Below are 16,453 nucleotides of genomic sequence, written 5' to 3'. Positions count from 1 at the left end.
TTGTAGTGGCGATTTTGGTTTGTATCTCAAGTGTTCATGAAGTGTTTCAACATGAAACACTTAAACACGAATTAGATTGGATAGAAAGGGTAAATGTGTTTAGTAGGGGGTTTATTATTTTTAAGGGTTTTAAAGATATGTTAAAGAGTTTTGGACTTTAGGGGGTAAGGGGGAAAAATCTTTAAAAACAGAAAAGGGGCGACTTAGGAAGTTTAGTATATCTTATGCTCTAGAAATAAATTTATGTAATTTAAAAGTAATGTCTTTTCAACATTACATTAAAATTACTCAATAAGGAACGTATGTGCAACCTTCAATTTTAGGGCCGTGTGCACTCTGAAATGTTCACGAAAGGAGAAAAAAAAAAGGAACCAGCTGCCCCTGTGGAGTAAACGCCCGGCTTGGGGGGTAACGAGTCGAAGGTTTAACACCATTAGTCAATGTAAGCGTCGATGAAAGTGCGCGGGTTAATAAATGTATGGACCTGAAAAAGGAGGAGATGCCAGGAATAATTCACCCTGGAGGTAGCCACCCTTAAACCAGGGCTCCTGACCATCAAGGACAGTTAGCATTAAGTTATGGACTTGTTGGTGGGCTCTTACTACATAAAATGGTTTATTTGACTATATTTTGAGTCCTGGTATATCATTACTAATGAGTTTTGTATTAGGTCTTAAATTTCGCAGTTACTAAATAAGTTTATGTATTTTAAAAATAATGGTTTATGTCTACCTTAGTAACATGCTATTATTTTTTGGTTAATATAAATTCATGGTGTTAATACATATATATTCCCAAGGAATTTAATATTGTGTACTATATATATATATATAAATATCTCATATATGCACAGAAGATATTTTAATTTTAGAATACCAGCTTTGGGAGCCGGCGGCGGGAGTTTGAATCTCCTTTTTCTGAGCACTGGGAAGGGTTTAAACCTTCAACCTCCAGTTTACAAAACTGACGCTCTTATATTGAGCTACTAATGCAATATTTAAAAATTTTATTTTCAATTCATCCAATTATAGGTATAATTATTAAAAAAATTATAAAGTAAACAATTGATGCTATTTGTCCAATTAAAATATAGGGAGGTTCTACAGGTATCCCTCCGATTCATGTTAAAATAACTACATTTGCTACTAAACATCAGAATATTAATTGGCTAAAAGGTCGGAAGGTTAGTGCTCGTTGTTTAGACGTATGAAGAATAGGAACTAGTATTAAAATTAAGATAGAGGATAATAATGCTAAAACGCCCCCCAACTTATTAGGGATTGAACGGAGGATAGCGTATGCAAATAGGAAATATCATTCTGGTTTGATATGAGGTGGTGTTACTAAAGGATTGGCTGGTGTAAAATTGTCAGGGTCTCCTAGTATATTTGGTAAAAATAAGGCAATTGATGTTAGGGTAATTAATAGAATTGAAAATCCTAATAAATCTTTGTATGAGAAGTATGGGTGGAAAGAGATTTTATCTGCATCGGAATTAATACCTGCTGGGTTATTTGATCCTGATTCATGAAGAAATAATAGATGAACTATTGAAGTAGCAGCAATAATAAAAGGTAGTAGAAAATGGAAGGCGAAGAATCGAGTTAGGGTAGCATTATCTACTGAAAAACCTCCTCAAATTCATTGTACTAAACTATTACCAATATAAGGGATGGCTGATGCAAGATTTGTAATAACGGTGGCTCCTCAAAAAGATATCTGACCTCAAGGTAAAACATAACCTACGAAGGCTGTAGCTATTACAAGAAGAAGAAGGACTACCCCAATATTTCATGTTTCTTTATAAAGATAGGAACCATAATAAAGACCTCGGGCGATATGTATATAGATACAAATAAAAAAGAATGAGGCTCCGTTTGCATGTATATTACGAATTAATCAGCCATAGTTAACATCTCGGCAAATGTGTGTTACTGATGAGAATGCGGTTGTAATATCAGATGTGTAGTGTATTGCTAAAAATAAGCCTGTTAGAATTTGAGTTCCTAAGCATAAACCTAAAAGAGAGCCAAAGTTTCATCAAATAGAAATGTTTGATGGAGTAGGTAAATCTACAAGAGCGTTGTTTGCAATTTTTAAAAGAGGGTGGGTTTTTCGAAGGTTTGCCATTTATGTTTTTATAGTTGAATTACAACGGTGGTTTTTCAAATCATTGGTCCTAGTTAAAATCTTGGTAGAAATTATGACTTATTTTATATTTTCATTATTAATAGGGTTAATTTTTGGCTTAGTTGCGGTTGCTTCTAATCCATCACCATATTTTGCTGCTTTTGGTTTAGTAATTGTGGCTGGTATAGGGTGTGGGGTTTTGGTTAGTTATGGTTCTCCTTTTTTATCATTAGTTTTATTTTTAATTTACTTAGGAGGTATATTAGTAGTTTTTGCTTATTCTTCAGCTTTAGCTGCAGAACCTTACCCTGAAAGTTGAGTTAATTGAACTATTTCTATGTATAGTATTTTATATTTAATAGGGGTTTTATTAATAATAAAATGTGTTTTAAGTGAGTGATATGAGACTTCTTGGGTACCAGTGGATGACTTATTAGATTTAACTTTATTCCGGGGTGATATGTCTGGTGTAGCTATAATATATATGTCAGGAGGGTGAATTTTAGTTATTAGTGCTTGAGTTCTTTTATTAACTTTATTTGTTGTATTAGAATTAACTCGTGGTCTTTCTCGAGGAGCTTTACGTGTTGTTAGGGTTTATAAAGCACAAGTATTGTTGCAAGTGTTAAAGTTAGAATAAATAATATTAAATAGGTTTTAATTATACCTTTTTGAATATTACTTGTGGTGGTGATAAGAGGTTTATTAATAGTTAACATTGCTTTAGGACCAATTTTTTCAAATCATGCTATATCAATAGTTTGTGAGGCGGTTTTTTGTCCTATATTTAAAAATATTTTTATAGGTAAACGATGAGTGATAGATGGGAAAAACCCTAATATATTAGAAAATAAATAGGGGTTTTTATTTGGATTAATTTTTAATTGCTTAGATATATTATTAGCTAGTTCTAATGCTGTAATTAAACCAATCAGGGTTACAATAATAGCTATTATTTTTATTATAAAAGGTATTGTTATAACAGGAATTTTAATTAAAGGCATATTTAATATGATAATTAAACCAGTAATTATACTTCCTCAAGCTAATCGTTTAATAGGATTGGTTAATGTTTTACTGATTTCATTGATTGGTGATAATGGGTTAAATCGAGGGTGACCTATTATGACGTAATAAGTAATACGTAAACTATAAACAGCTGTAAATGAAGTGGCTACAAGTGTTAGTAATAAGGCTCAGGCGTTTAAATATGAGGTATTTATTGATTCAATAATTGCGTCTTTTGAAAAAAAACCTGCTAAAAAAGGAGTACCAGTTAATGCTAAGCTACCTAAGGTTATAGATGATGATGTAATGGGGTTGGTTATAAATATACCTCCTATTTTACGAATATCTTGTTCATCATTAAGACTATGAATTAATGAGCCAGAGCAAAGAAATAATATTGCTTTGAAAAAGGCATGTGTGCAAATATGAAAAAAAGCTAATTCGGGTTGATTTAATCCAATTATAACTATTATTAAACCTAGTTGGCTGGATGTAGAAAATGCAATAATTTTTTTAATATCATTTTGTGTTAAGGCACACACAGCTGTAAAGAAAGTGGTTGTTGCGCCTAGGCAAAGGCATGTTGTTAAGATGAAAAGATTTTCTTTTATTATAGGGTTTATACGAATTAATAAAAAAATACCGGCTACTACTATGGTGCTGGAGTGTAGTAGGGCAGAGACCGGGGTAGGGCCCTCTATAGCTGATGGTAACCAAGGGTGTAAACCAAATTGAGCTGATTTGCCTATAGTAGCTAATACTAGACCTAGTAAAGGTAAAGTTAGGGTTTTATCTTTAGCTGTTATAAATATTTGATTTATTTCTCATGAATCTAAATTTATAGCACTTCAAGCTATAAATAGAATAATTCCAATATCTCCTACTCGGTTGTAAATAATAGCTTGGATAGCTGCAACATTAGCATCTGCTCGTGCATATCATCACCCAATTAATAAAAAAGATATAATACCTACTCCTTCTCAACCAATAAATAATTGAAATATATTATTTGATGTTACTAGAATCAATATAGCTATTAGGAAAATTAAAAGGTACTTGAAGAATCGGTTTATTAAAGGATCTGAGTGTATATATCAAGAAGCAAATTCTAAAATAGATCAAGTAACATATAAAGCCACAGGGGTAAAAATTAATGAGTATATATCAAACTTAAAACTGATAGAAATATTGAATGTTGATGTATTTATTCATGATCAGGTAGTGACAATTGTTTCTAAACCTTCATTAATAAACAACATTAAAGGTAATAAACTTACAAAAAAGGATAATTTTACTGATGTTTTTACTCAATTTATTGATCAAGAGTTTAATTTATTTTCGGTTATAATATTTAATATTAAAGGCATAGATAATAATATAAAAATAGTTAGGAGGCTTGATGTTGTTATTACAAAAATAGGGTGCATAACTTTTACTTGGATTTGCACCAAGAGTTTTGGTGCCTAAGACCAATGGATTGCTTTTATCCTTTAAAAGTCGAGAAAGCTTAGGGGTTTAACCAAAGGGGCAGAAATTAGCAGTTTGTGTTGTCTTCGGACCTTTCTCGGTAGATGAAAAGATTTTAACTTTTATTTTTAGAATCACAATCTAATATTTTTAATTAAATTACATTTACAAAATAATCAGCCTCATAATAATTCGGGTTTTATAATTAAAAAAATTAGAGGGATAAGATGGAGTGTTATTAACAAATGTTCTCGAGAGTGTGATGGATCTAACTTAACTAAATGTTTGGTTAGTGATCCTCGTTGGGTTATTAGGAATAAGTATAAGGAGTATGTTGCGGTAATTAAGACTCCTAAACCTGTTATAATTAATGTTCATTTTGATCAATTAAATAATGATGTAATAATTATTAATTCTCCTATTAAATTAGGAGAAGGGGGTAATGCTATATTTGCTAAACTTGTAATAAATCATCATATTGTTATTAGAGGTAATACAATTTGTAATCCTCGTGCTAATACTATAGTTCGACTATGTGTTCGTTCATAATTTGTGTTTGCTAGGCAAAATAATGCTGAGGAGGTTAAACCATGTGCAATTATTAAAATTAATGCTCCTGTAAATCCTCAAGGGGTTTGAATTAAGATGCCAGTTGTAACTAAACCCATATGACTTACAGATGAGTAAGCAATTAGTGATTTTAAATCATTTTGTCGTAAACAAATTAAACCTGTTATGATAATACCTCATAAAGCTAAAATTATAAAGGGGTAGCTTAGTTGTTTAGATAGAGGTTCTAAAATAATTATTAAACGTATTATACCATAACCTCCTAATTTTAAAAGGACAGCGGCTAGGATTATTGATCCTGCAATTGGTGCTTCTACATGAGCTTTAGGAAGTCAAAGGTGTATTCCATAAAGAGGTATTTTTACAAGAAAGGCTACTAAGCAGCCAAATCATCATAATTTATCGCTTATAGAGGCAAGGTTTATAGGATTAGAATATTGTAATATTAATATTGATATAGACCCTACTTTATTTTGAAGTATTAAAAGAGCAATGAGAAGAGGAAGTGATCCTGCTAATGTATAAAAAAGGAAATAAGTTCCTGCATTTAAACGTTCGTTTTGATTTCCTCATCGTGTAATAATTAATAAAGTGGGTACTAAAGTAGCTTCAAATATAATATAAAACAAAATTAATTCTGTTGCACTAAAAGCTATAATTAAAAATATTTGTAGAGAAATTAATAAAGTAATATACAAGCGTTGTCGGTTTTCAGGTTCATTAGTTATATGATTTTGACTGGCTAAAGTTATCAAAGGTAATAGTCAACAAGTTAATATCAACAAAGGGGTTGATAAAGGATCAGTAGCTATAAGGCCGTTTAGGTTTGATCAGGCAACTTCAGAAGATCAAATTAATCACATTATGGTAGTTGAAGCGATAATAATACTGTGTGTTAAAATGAAAGACCATAATCATTTTTTAGGGGTAAATCATGTAGTAGGAATTAATATAATTGTAGGGATAAGAATTTTTAACATTGTAAAATATTTAAGGCTTGTATGCGGTCTGTACCATGTGTACGAGAAGTTGCTACTAATAAAGCTAAACCAACGCTTGCTTCACATGCTGAGAAAGCGAGTATTATTATGGGAGTTAAGGATAAATTAATAGAATTCAGTTGTAATATTCATAACGATAATGCCATATATAAGGATAATATTATTCCTTCTAAGCATAGAAGGGCTGATAATAAATGTTTTCGGTGAAATGTGAGGCCTATTAAACCTAGTAAGAATGTAGTAGAGAAGGCAAAATGTATAGGGGTCATAAAACGACTATGGGTTTTAACCATATGCTTTTGAGTCGAAATCAAATATTTTAATTATACTAATCGTTTATTCGGCTCATTCTAAACCTCCTTGGACTCATTCATAAATTAATCCAATAGTTAATAAAATAATAATAAGTGATGATCATAGTAGAGTAGTTATAGGGATGATATTTTGTATACCTCAGGGAAGGGGGAGAAGTAAAGCAATTTCTAAATCGAATAAAAGAAATAAAATAGCTACCAAGAAGAATCGTAATGAGAAAGGAAGTCGAGCTGATCCTAAAGGATCAAAACCACACTCATAAGGTGATAATTTTTCTGTATCAGGGTTAGTTAAAGGTAATCAAAAGGATACAAAAATTAGTAAGATTGAAATTAAAAATACTATTATTAATACAATAATTAAAAGGTTCATTATCTTTTTTTGGATTTTAACCAAAACTAAATGATTGGAAGTCATATATACTTATTAATATTAAAAAGATAAGATCCTCATCAATAAATGGAAATATATAAAAATAATCAAACAACATCAACAAAATGTCAATATCATGCAGCTGCTTCAAAACCAAAATGATGTTCTGATGTAAAATGATATTGAATTTGTCGGATTAAACAGACAAAAAGAAAGGTTGAACCAATGATAACATGGAGTCCGTGAAAGCCTGTTGCTACGAAAAAAGTTGATCCGTAAATACCATCTGCAATAGTAAAAGGGGCTTCATAATATTCTATTGCTTGTAAAAATGTGAAATAAAAACCTAATAAAATGGTTAATACTAAAGATTGGATAGCTTGTTTTCGTTCATGTTCTATAATACTATGATGAGCTCAAGTAACAGTAACACCAGAAGCCAGTAAAACAGCTGTATTTAATAAAGGAACTTCAAAAGGATTCAGGGTTGTAATTCCAAAAGGGGGTCAACAACCACCTAATTCAGGGGTAGGGGCTAAACTAGAGTGGTAAAAAGCTCAAAAAAATCCTAAGAAAAAAAATACTTCTGAGGTAATAAAAAGAATCATACCATAGCGTAAACCTTTTTGTACAAAAAGGGTATGATGTCCTTGAAATGTGCCTTCTCGGATAATATCTCGTCATCATTGAATTATTGTTAAAAGTAATAAGATAAAGCCAATTGTTATTAAAATAATTGAATTAAAATGAAATCAAATGGCTAAACCTGAAGTTATTAAAAGAGCTGCAATAGCTCCTGTTAGTGGTCAAGGGCTAGGATCTACTATATGATATGCGTGTGTTTGATGGGCCATTAAACATTTTCTTGTAAATAAAGGCTTAATAATAATACAAAAACATAGGCTTGGATTATAGCAACGGCTACTTCTAATAAAGTAAGTAAAAATAATAAAATAGTTGTTAATATTGCGACGGCGGGTATTAAAGGGGTTAGAACAAAAGCTGCTGTAGCAATTAATTGAATTAAGAGATGACCGGCTGTTAGGTTAGCTGTTAGTCGAACTCCTAAAGCAACAGGTCGAATAAATAAGCTAATTGTTTCAATAATAATAAGTACAGGAATTAGTAAAATAGGTGTACCTTCTGGTAATAAGTGACCTAAGGAGTGTGTTGGTTGATTTCGTATACCAATAATAACAGTGGCTAATCAAAATGGTACAGCTAAAGCTATATTTAATGATAATTGTGTTGTAGGGGTAAAAGTGTAGGGTAATAATCCTAATATATTTAATGATATTAATATAATTATTAAGGATGTGAATATTAAAGTTCATTTATGAGCAGAAATATTTAAAGGTATTATAAGTTGTTTTGAGAATAAGGCAATAAATCAGTTTTGTAGTGTGAGTAAACGGTTATTTATTCAACGAGTGGTAGGTACAGGTATAATTAAACAAGGTATTAAAATAGCTATAGCTATTAAAGGAATTCCTAGGAATATAGGGCTAATAAATTGATCAAAAAAGCTTAAGATCATTGTCAGTTTCAAGAGGTTGTTTTTATTAGTTTAGTATTTAAAGGGGTTGGCTCATTAAGGTGTTTATGAGCTATTACTTTAGGGGGGATTATAATACTAAATACTAATCAAGTATATAATAAGATTGCTAATCAAGGTGAAGGGTTTAATTGAGGCATATCACTAAGGGTGTTTGGAAAGCACCAATTTTTAGCTTAAAAGGCTAACGCTTGTCCTATTTAGCTTCTTAGTGAAGTGTCTTCAAGTATTAATAAGGATCAGTTTTCAAATTGTTCTAAGGGTACTGTTTCTACAACAATTGGTATAAAACTGTGATTTGCACCACAAATTTCAGAGCATTGTCCATAATAAACACCTGGTCGTGATGTAATAAAAGCTGTTTGATTTAATCGACCTGGTACTGCATCTATTTTAACACCAAGGGAAGGTACTGCTCATGAGTGTAATACATCTTCTGCTGAAACTAGTACTCGAATAGGTGATTCAACAGGAATCACTATTCGGTGGTCTGCTTCTAGTAGTCGGAATTTACCGGGTGTTAATTCTTGGGTAGGAATTATGTATGAGTCAAAAGTTAAATCTTCATAATCGGTGTATTCATAGCTTCAATATCATTGGTGTCCGACTGCTTTGATTGTAAGGTGGGGGTTATTTACCTCATCTATAAGATATAAAATACGCAAGGATGGAAGTGCAATTAAAATGAGAATGATTGCAGGAAGAACAGTTCAAATAATTTCAATTTCTTGTGAGTCTAACAAAAATTTGTTAGTTAAATTAGTAGTAACTATAGCTACAATAATATAAAATACTAAAATACTAATTAAAAAAACAATTATTAAGGCATGATCATGGAAATGAAGAAGTTCTTCTATTACTGGTGATGCTGCATCTTGAAATCCTAGTTGTGAAGGGTGAGCCATTGTTAAGGTGTGGAAGAGTTTAACTACCAACTCTACTTTGACAAAGTAGTATAATATTTTACTAACATCTCATTTGTTTATAAAGAAAGTGGCAGAACGGTTTTGTAAGTGGTTTGAAACCATTGTAAGGGGGTTCAATTCCTTCCTTTCTCGTAATCATTAACTTGTGTTTGGACAAAGGCTGGTTCTTCAAATGTGTGATAAGGAGGAGGGCAGCCATATAATCATTCAACATTTGTTGTTGTTATATCAACTAATAAGACTTCTCGTTTAGAGGCAAAAGCTTCTCAAATAATGAATAAAAATATGATCACAGCAACTAGTGACACAAGGGATCCAATAGAGGAAACAATATTTCATATTGAATATGCATCAGGGTAGTCTGAGTAACGTCGAGGTATACCTGCTAAACCTAAGAAATGTTGAGGGAAGAATGTTAGGTTTACACCTGTAAATATAACACAGAAGTGGATTTTTGTTCAAGAATTATGTATTGTATAACCTGTAAATAAAGGAAATCAGTGTACAAATCCTGCTATAATAGCAAAAACAGCACCTATAGATAATACATAATGGAAATGAGCAACAACGTAATATGTGTCGTGAAGAACAATATCTAAGGAGGAGTTTGCTAAGACAATACCTGTTAAGCCTCCTACAGTAAATAGAAAGATAAAACCTAATGCTCATAATAAAGGTGTTTCTCATTTAATATAGCCTCCATGTAATGTAGCTAGTCAACTAAATACTTTTACACCTGTAGGGATAGCAATAATTATTGTTGCTGAGGTGAAATAAGCTCGAGTATCAATATCTATTCCTACTGTGAATATATGGTGAGCTCACACAATAAAACCTAAGAGTCCAATTGCTATTATTGCTCAAACTATACCTATATAGCCAAAGGGTTCTTTTTTACCTGAGTAATAAGCTACAATATGGGAAATTATGCCAAAACCAGGTAGGATGAGAATATAAACTTCAGGATGACCAAAGAACCAAAATAGATGTTGATATAAGATAGGATCCCCTCCTCCTGAAGGATCAAAAAATGTTGTATTTAAGTTTCGGTCAGTTAAAAGTATAGTGATACCAGCTGCTAGTACAGGTAGTGAAAGTAATAATAATAAGGCAGTTACTAAAACTGCTCAAACAAATAAAGGTGTTTGATATTGTGAGATGGAAGGGGGTTTTATGTTAATAATGGTTGTAATAAAGTTAATAGCTCCTAAGATTGAAGATACACCTGCTAGATGGAGAGAGAAGATTGTTAAGTCAACTGAGGCCCCTGCATGAGCTAGATTACCTGCTAAAGGAGGATAAACAGTTCAGCCTGTCCCTGCTCCAGCTTCCACCCCTGATGAGGCTAAAAGGAGTAGGAAAGAGGGAGGTAAAAGTCAAAAACTTATATTATTTATACGAGGAAAAGCTATATCAGGTGCTCCGATTATTAAAGGGACAAGTCAGTTACCAAAGCCTCCGATTATAATAGGTATAACTATAAAAAAAATTATTACAAAGGCATGAGCAGTTACAATAACATTATAGATTTGGTCATCGCCTAGTAAAGCTCCTGGTTGACTTAATTCAGCTCGGATTAGTAAACTGAGTGCAGTCCCCACTATACCAGCTCAAGCACCAAATACTAAGTATAAAGTACCAATATCTTTATGGTTGGTTGAGAAAAATCAGCGTGTAATTGTCACAGGTAAGATGGCTGAGTAAGCGGTGGATTGTAACCCCATACACAGAGGTTTAAATCCTCTTCGTACCAAGTCCCGAGGTGTTATACATACAAGATTGCAAATCTTGAGTAGTCAATTAAGTTTTACCGGGGCTTTCCCCCCGCCTTTCCGCCTTTCAAGGCGGGGGGAAAGGTAAGTGGATGCTCGCTGGTTTGAGTGCCTAGCTGTTAACTAGGAGATTGTAGGATCAAGGCCTTCCCATTTAGTAAGGCTTTAGCTTAATTAAAGTGTCTGTTTTGCATATAGTTGATGTGAGTTAAAAGCTTGCAAGTCTTATCAAGAATTAAAGGATTTTCACTTTTGCTTAGAGCTTTGAAGGCTCTTGGTCTATTTTAACCTAAATTCTTAGATTATAATAGTAAAAATACTTGGTAATAAAGGTAGTAAAAGTAATGATAAAGCTGTTGTTGTTGATAAATGTTGACTAGGTTTTTTAATATTATAATTTCACTGGCTAATTATATTTGTTGTATTAGGGGAAATAGTTAATGTTACAGCATAAGATAGTCGTAGGTAAAAATATAGGCTAAGTAAAGCAGATAATGCTATAATAACTGCTATAGTATTAAGATCTTGTTTAGTTAATTCTGATAAAATTAATCATTTAGGACCAAACCCTGTTAAAGGAGGTAGGCCTCCTAATGATAATAATAGAAGGGGTGTAATAGCAGTAATTGTAGGGTGTTTTGATCAAGATGTTGCTAGTGTACTAATTGAGGTTGATTTTATTAATTTAAAAGTATTAAAAATTGAAAAAGTTATTAAAATATAAATAATTAGTGTTATTAATATGAGTTTTGGGTAATATTGTACAATAAGAATTATTCATCCAATATGGGCAATTGATGAGTAGGCTAAGATTTTTCGTAATTGGGTTTGATTTAAACCTCCTCAGCCTCCAACTACTACAGATATTATAGCTATAATGGTTAATATTATTGAGTTATTTTGATTTATTTGTAATAGTAAAGAAAAAGGGGCTAGTTTTTGTCATGTACTTATAATTAAACCTGTTGTGAGGTCTAAACCTTGTAGAACTTCTGGTATTCATGTGTGTAAAGGGGCAATTCCGATTTTTAAAGCTAGACCAAGGGTTATAATTATTATTGGTAAAGGGTGGTTTATTTCATTAATAACCCATTGTCCTGTTATTCAAGCATTAGTGGAGCTTGCAAATAGAATTATTGCTGCAGCTGTAGCTTGGGTTAGAAAATATTTTGTTGATGCTTCTACTGAGCGAGGGTGATGATGTTGTGCTATTAAAGGGATGATTGCAAGTGTATTAATTTCTAAACCTATTCAAGCTAGTAATCAATGTGAACTTATAATTGTGATTATGGTGCCTAAACTTAAACCTAATAGAAAGATGAGTATGATATAAGGGTTCATTAGTAAAGGAAGGATTTTAACCTGCATTTTTGGGGTATGGGCCCAAGAGCTTTATTTAGCTGACCTTACTTAGGAAATGGTGTAATGGAAGCACTAAGAGTTTTGATCTCTTTAGTAGGGTTCAAACCCCTTTTTCTAAGGAATTAGGGTGAATTTAACACCCGTAGGGCACTCTATCAAAGTGTTCCTTAGTACTCAGGCATAATTCCTAAAATGATGGTGGGATACCAGCTAATGCAGTTGGAGTTGATAAATGTCAAATAATTAAAGCTAGTGTTAAGGGTAAAAAGTTTTTTCAAATTAGATGTATTAATTGATCATATCGGAAGCGTGGGTATGAAGCTCGAACTCATAGGAAAATTACAGATAGAAAGACTGCTTTTAATATTACAATTATTGTTGTTAATTCTGGCATTCATAGAGGGTTTGATGCTCCTAAAAATAGAATTGTTGATAATGTGTTTATTAATAAAATGTTAGCATATTCTGCTAAAAAGAATAATGCAAAAGGTCCTCCTGCATATTCAACGTTAAAACCGGATACGAGCTCTGATTCTCCTTCTGTTAAATCAAACGGGGCTCGGTTTGTTTCAGCTAATGTGGAGATATATCATATTGCTGCTAAAGGTCAAGCTGGGATAATTAATCAAATACTTTCTTGAGTTAACCCAAATGATGTTAGTGTGAAGCTTCCTGTAAAAATTACTAAAGTAAGAATAATTAAGCCTAAACTTACTTCATAAGAAATTGTTTGTGCTACAGCTCGCAAGGCTCCAATTAATGCATATTTTGAATTAGATGCTCATCCTGAACCTAAAATAGAATAAACTGCTAAGCTTGATAATGCTAGAATAAATAAAATGGTTAAATTAATACTAATAAAAGGATGTGGTAATGGAAGGGGTATTCATAATATTATTGCTAAAGTCAATGCTAGAATAGGGGTAATAATAAATAAGATAGGGGATGATGTTGATGGTTTAACAGGTTCTTTAATAAATAGTTTTACACCATCTGCAACAGGTTGAAGTAAACCTCATGGTCCTACAATATTTGGACCTTTTCGGTTTTGTATATAGCCTAAAACTTTTCGTTCTAGTAAGGTTAAAAAAGCAACTGCTAGTAATACAGGGATAATATATAATAAAGGGTTAATAATATGTGATATAATCAATTTAATCATAATTGAGGAGAGGATTTGAACTTCTATATAAAGAGCTTAGGTCTTTTGCAATACCGTGTTCTGCCACCCCAATTTGTTATTATATTTAAGTATTTTTTATGTTTTTACACCTTTTTATAATTTTTCAAAGGTTAAAAAAAAGGCTTGTTGTAAACATAGGCCTTACTTTTTTGATCCTTTCGTACTGAAAAAAGGCATAACATAGATAGAAACTGACCTGGATTACTCCGGTCTGAACTCAGATCACGTAGGATTTTAATTGTTGAACAAACAAACCTTTAATAGCTGCTACACCATTAGGACATCCTGATCCAACATCGAGGTCGTAAACCCTTTTGTCGATATGGGCTCTTAAAAAGGATTGCGCTGTTATCCCTGGGGTAACTAGGTTCGTTAATCGGTATTACCGGATCTTTAGGTTAAATATTTTAATACTTTGAAGTGTTTTTCTTAGTTTTAAGGGTTTACCTCAATCCTCACGGAGGTTTTTTAGTACTCCGCGGTCGCCCCAACTAAAAGCATATAATGATTTTTATTTTATTTTATAGATTTGATATACTTTTAATAAATCAATTTTGCTTAAAGCTCCACAGGGTCTTCTCGTCTTATGTGATAATCCCCGCTTCTGCACGGGGAGATCAATTTCATTGATAAAGGTAAGGAGACAGTTTAGCCTTCGTTATGCCATTCATACAGGTCTTTATTTAAAAGACAAGTGATTGCGCTACCTTTGCACGGTCAAAATACCGCGGCCGTTAAACGTTTAGTCACAGGGCAGGCGGGACCTCTTATTCTTATTTAGCAAGAGGCGGTGTTTTTGGTAAACAGGCGAGGCTATGTTTAGTTTGCCGAGTTCCTTCTTAACTTTTAAATCTATCCTAGTCAGCAATCCTGTGTAGGGTTGATGATATGTAAGTGTTAGTTTTTCTTGTTTTTCTTGTTTTTAACAATTCCTTCTTAATAATGGGTCATTAATATTCGGTGTTAGTTCGATCCGATTCATACTTTTGCTAGGAGAGAAACATATTTCTCTTATTACTCATGTTAACATTATTGTTTTCATTTTATGAAAAAGCCTAATTTTTTTTTAAAGGTTTAAAATTATATATCATTATTTAAAATTATTAAGAGTTTGAGCTTTAACGCTTTCTTACAAGATGGCTGCTTTTAAGCCCACAAAAATTTTATATTTTATTGTGTATGATTTTTAACCTTTTAACAAGGTTGTATCCTGAATCAAAGGAGCTGTACCTCTTTTGATTAACTTTGTAAAATACATTAAATTAAATATGTATACATATTTTATAATTTAATGTGCAGACAGGCTGAACTTCTATTCATTTCTTAGGCAACCAGCTATAATTAAACTCGTTTAGTTTATCACTTCTACTCGGAGCTCACCCCAACCTTTTGCCACAGGTACGGGTTTGTTCATATACTAACTGTCTCGGAGTAGCTCGTTTAATTTCGGGATTTCAAACTAAAAAACTTTTTGCTTGAAATAACTTGTTAACCCATGATGCAAAAGGTACAAGATTTAATCTTTGCTGATAATAACTTTAATGATTTTTTTAATTTCTTTTTCAACTTTCCCTTACGGTACTTATTTTATAGCTTTATCTTCCTTTTTAATCTCCTTTACTAAGGGGTTAAAATGTTTTATTATTAAAATTTATGGTTTGAGGGGTTATTTAAATTTATTATTGTTTTAAGTATTTAAGCTAGTTTTAAGGTATCAGGGTGATTCTATTTTCAAGAACAACTCCTCGGTGTAAGTGAGGTGTTTTATATTATACTACACTCTGATAAACCAAGTACACCTTCCGGTACACTTACCATGTTACGACTTGCCTCCCTTTATGTATTTATATTGTTTTATATAAAAATTTTATTATTTTTTAGGGAGAGTGACGGGCGGTGTGTGCGCGCTTTAGAGCCTATTTCAAAAGAACACTCTATTTTCTTTTTACTGCTAAATCCTCCTTCAGATTTATATTTCATTAAATTATTCGTTTTCACCATGAGGTGAATGTAGCCCATTTCTTTCCTTGTTATAAACTACACCTCGACCTGACGTTTTGAGTTATACTAATTATGCTCACTATTATTCTTTCACAAGGTAAGCTGACGACGGCGGTATATAGGTTGGTTAGGCAAAACAAGGTGAGGTTTAACGGGGATTATCAGTTAAAGAACAGGCTCCTCTAGGGGGTGTAAAGCACCGCCAAGTCTTTTGGGTTTTAGGCTAATGCCCGTAGTACCCAGGCGAGTGTAGTGTATAAAACATTTTTAGTTTACAGTTATGCATAGTAGGGTATCTAATCCTAGTTTGTTTCATAGCTTTCGTGGGTTCAGTTTTTATAAAGTTACTTTCGTAATTAGGATTTCATACCTTCGGGTGTTTATAACAACTTTGAAGGTGTTTAACTTTAGGTGTATAAATCTTAACCACTCTTTACGCCGATTATTATTATCTTGAGTCCCTCGTATAACCGCGGTGGCTGGCACGAGTTTTACCGACTCTAAAAATTTTAACTAAGTCAAGCTTGCACTTATGGCTTAATGTTTATCACTGCTGAAGTTCCCTTGGGGGTGTGGCTAAGCAAGGTGTTATGGGCTTTAAATGTGCCTGATACCAGCTCCTTGACTTCATAAGAGGTTTAAGGGCATTCTCACGGGGGTGTGGATACTTGCATGTGTAGGCTTAATAATAGAAAATAATAAAGCTAAGACCAAACTTTTATGCTTTTGAAACTTTTTAGGGTTCATAATAACATCTTCAGTGTTATGCTTTAAATTTAAGCTACAAAGGC

General features: G+C 32.5%; 13 protein-coding genes and 24 non-coding genes across 37 annotated transcripts, besides 1 other annotated feature; 9 read left to right on the top strand and 28 right to left on the bottom strand. All coding sequences in view use genetic code 2, as the record gives it.

The window, feature by feature from the left end:
* Window positions 1-850: a D loop (control region).
* Window positions 851-921, top strand: trnP(TGG). Its single transcript has one exon. It is a non-coding gene; the product is annotated as a tRNA-Pro (tRNA).
* On the bottom strand, window positions 921-992 carry trnT(TGT). The gene has a single exon. It is a non-coding gene; the product is annotated as a tRNA-Thr (tRNA).
* On the bottom strand, window positions 993-2,130 carry CYTB (cytochrome b). The gene has a single exon. A coding segment is annotated over exon 1 (1,138 nt).
* A 4-nt stretch (window positions 2,131-2,134) lies between these two features.
* On the top strand, window positions 2,135-2,203 carry trnE(TTC). The gene has a single exon. It is a non-coding gene; the product is annotated as a tRNA-Glu (tRNA).
* ND6 (NADH dehydrogenase subunit 6) lies at window positions 2,204-2,725 on the top strand. Its single transcript has one exon. It carries the CDS (start codon window positions 2,204-2,206, stop codon window positions 2,723-2,725), a length of 522 nt encoding a protein of 173 aa, YP_010451226.1.
* ND5 (NADH dehydrogenase subunit 5) lies at window positions 2,721-4,565 on the bottom strand. The gene has a single exon. It carries the CDS (start codon window positions 4,563-4,565, stop codon window positions 2,721-2,723), a length of 1,845 nt encoding a protein of 614 aa, YP_010451225.1.
* Window positions 4,566-4,636, bottom strand: trnL(TAG). The gene has a single exon. It is a non-coding gene; the product is annotated as a tRNA-Leu (tRNA).
* On the bottom strand, window positions 4,637-4,704 carry trnS(GCT). Its single transcript has one exon. It is a non-coding gene; the product is annotated as a tRNA-Ser (tRNA).
* trnH(GTG) lies at window positions 4,705-4,774 on the bottom strand. Its single transcript has one exon. It is a non-coding gene; the product is annotated as a tRNA-His (tRNA).
* On the bottom strand, window positions 4,775-6,155 carry ND4 (NADH dehydrogenase subunit 4). The gene has a single exon. A coding segment is annotated over exon 1 (1,381 nt).
* On the bottom strand, window positions 6,149-6,445 carry ND4L (NADH dehydrogenase subunit 4L). Its single transcript has one exon. It carries the CDS (start codon window positions 6,443-6,445, stop codon window positions 6,149-6,151), a length of 297 nt encoding a protein of 98 aa, YP_010451223.1.
* On the bottom strand, window positions 6,446-6,514 carry trnR(TCG). The gene has a single exon. It is a non-coding gene; the product is annotated as a tRNA-Arg (tRNA).
* On the bottom strand, window positions 6,515-6,863 carry ND3 (NADH dehydrogenase subunit 3). Its single transcript has one exon. A coding segment is annotated over exon 1 (349 nt).
* Window positions 6,864-6,933, bottom strand: trnG(TCC). Its single transcript has one exon. It is a non-coding gene; the product is annotated as a tRNA-Gly (tRNA).
* Window positions 6,934-7,717, bottom strand: COX3 (cytochrome c oxidase subunit III). The gene has a single exon. A coding segment is annotated over exon 1 (784 nt).
* Window positions 7,717-8,400, bottom strand: ATP6 (ATP synthase F0 subunit 6). Its single transcript has one exon. It carries the CDS (start codon window positions 8,398-8,400, stop codon window positions 7,717-7,719), a length of 684 nt encoding a protein of 227 aa, YP_010451220.1.
* Window positions 8,391-8,558, bottom strand: ATP8 (ATP synthase F0 subunit 8). The gene has a single exon. It carries the CDS (start codon window positions 8,556-8,558, stop codon window positions 8,391-8,393), a length of 168 nt encoding a protein of 55 aa, YP_010451219.1.
* A 1-nt stretch (window position 8,559) lies between these two features.
* Window positions 8,560-8,632, bottom strand: trnK(TTT). Its single transcript has one exon. It is a non-coding gene; the product is annotated as a tRNA-Lys (tRNA).
* On the bottom strand, window positions 8,633-9,323 carry COX2 (cytochrome c oxidase subunit II). The gene has a single exon. A coding segment is annotated over exon 1 (691 nt).
* Window positions 9,324-9,326: 3 nt separating this feature from the next.
* trnD(GTC) lies at window positions 9,327-9,394 on the bottom strand. Its single transcript has one exon. It is a non-coding gene; the product is annotated as a tRNA-Asp (tRNA).
* Window positions 9,395-9,405: 11 nt separating this feature from the next.
* trnS(TGA) lies at window positions 9,406-9,476 on the top strand. The gene has a single exon. It is a non-coding gene; the product is annotated as a tRNA-Ser (tRNA).
* COX1 (cytochrome c oxidase subunit I) lies at window positions 9,464-11,029 on the bottom strand. Its single transcript has one exon. It carries the CDS (start codon window positions 11,027-11,029, stop codon window positions 9,464-9,466), a length of 1,566 nt encoding a protein of 521 aa, YP_010451217.1.
* A 1-nt stretch (window position 11,030) lies between these two features.
* On the top strand, window positions 11,031-11,097 carry trnY(GTA). Its single transcript has one exon. It is a non-coding gene; the product is annotated as a tRNA-Tyr (tRNA).
* Window positions 11,098-11,163, top strand: trnC(GCA). The gene has a single exon. It is a non-coding gene; the product is annotated as a tRNA-Cys (tRNA).
* A 38-nt stretch (window positions 11,164-11,201) lies between these two features.
* Window positions 11,202-11,274, top strand: trnN(GTT). Its single transcript has one exon. It is a non-coding gene; the product is annotated as a tRNA-Asn (tRNA).
* Window position 11,275: 1 nt separating this feature from the next.
* trnA(TGC) lies at window positions 11,276-11,344 on the top strand. The gene has a single exon. It is a non-coding gene; the product is annotated as a tRNA-Ala (tRNA).
* A 1-nt stretch (window position 11,345) lies between these two features.
* On the bottom strand, window positions 11,346-11,415 carry trnW(TCA). Its single transcript has one exon. It is a non-coding gene; the product is annotated as a tRNA-Trp (tRNA).
* On the bottom strand, window positions 11,416-12,457 carry ND2 (NADH dehydrogenase subunit 2). The gene has a single exon. A coding segment is annotated over exon 1 (1,042 nt).
* On the bottom strand, window positions 12,458-12,527 carry trnM(CAT). The gene has a single exon. It is a non-coding gene; the product is annotated as a tRNA-Met (tRNA).
* trnQ(TTG) lies at window positions 12,528-12,596 on the top strand. The gene has a single exon. It is a non-coding gene; the product is annotated as a tRNA-Gln (tRNA).
* trnI(GAT) lies at window positions 12,596-12,666 on the bottom strand. Its single transcript has one exon. It is a non-coding gene; the product is annotated as a tRNA-Ile (tRNA).
* ND1 (NADH dehydrogenase subunit 1) lies at window positions 12,667-13,640 on the bottom strand. The gene has a single exon. A coding segment is annotated over exon 1 (974 nt).
* On the bottom strand, window positions 13,641-13,713 carry trnL(TAA). The gene has a single exon. It is a non-coding gene; the product is annotated as a tRNA-Leu (tRNA).
* Window positions 13,714-15,375, bottom strand: rrn16. Its single transcript has one exon. It is a non-coding gene; the product is annotated as a 16S ribosomal RNA (ribosomal RNA).
* trnV(TAC) lies at window positions 15,376-15,445 on the bottom strand. Its single transcript has one exon. It is a non-coding gene; the product is annotated as a tRNA-Val (tRNA).
* rrn12 lies at window positions 15,446-16,383 on the bottom strand. Its single transcript has one exon. It is a non-coding gene; the product is annotated as a 12S ribosomal RNA (ribosomal RNA).
* On the bottom strand, window positions 16,384-16,453 carry trnF(GAA). Its single transcript has one exon. It is a non-coding gene; the product is annotated as a tRNA-Phe (tRNA).

This window comes from Hippocampus bargibanti, mitochondrion (assembly GCF_051943395.1).
Source record: "Hippocampus bargibanti mitochondrion, complete genome".
Taxonomy (NCBI): Eukaryota; Metazoa; Chordata; class Actinopteri; order Syngnathiformes; family Syngnathidae; genus Hippocampus; species Hippocampus bargibanti.
Note: the sequence above shows the minus strand (reverse complement) of the source record. Positions and strands in the feature narration are given on the sequence as shown.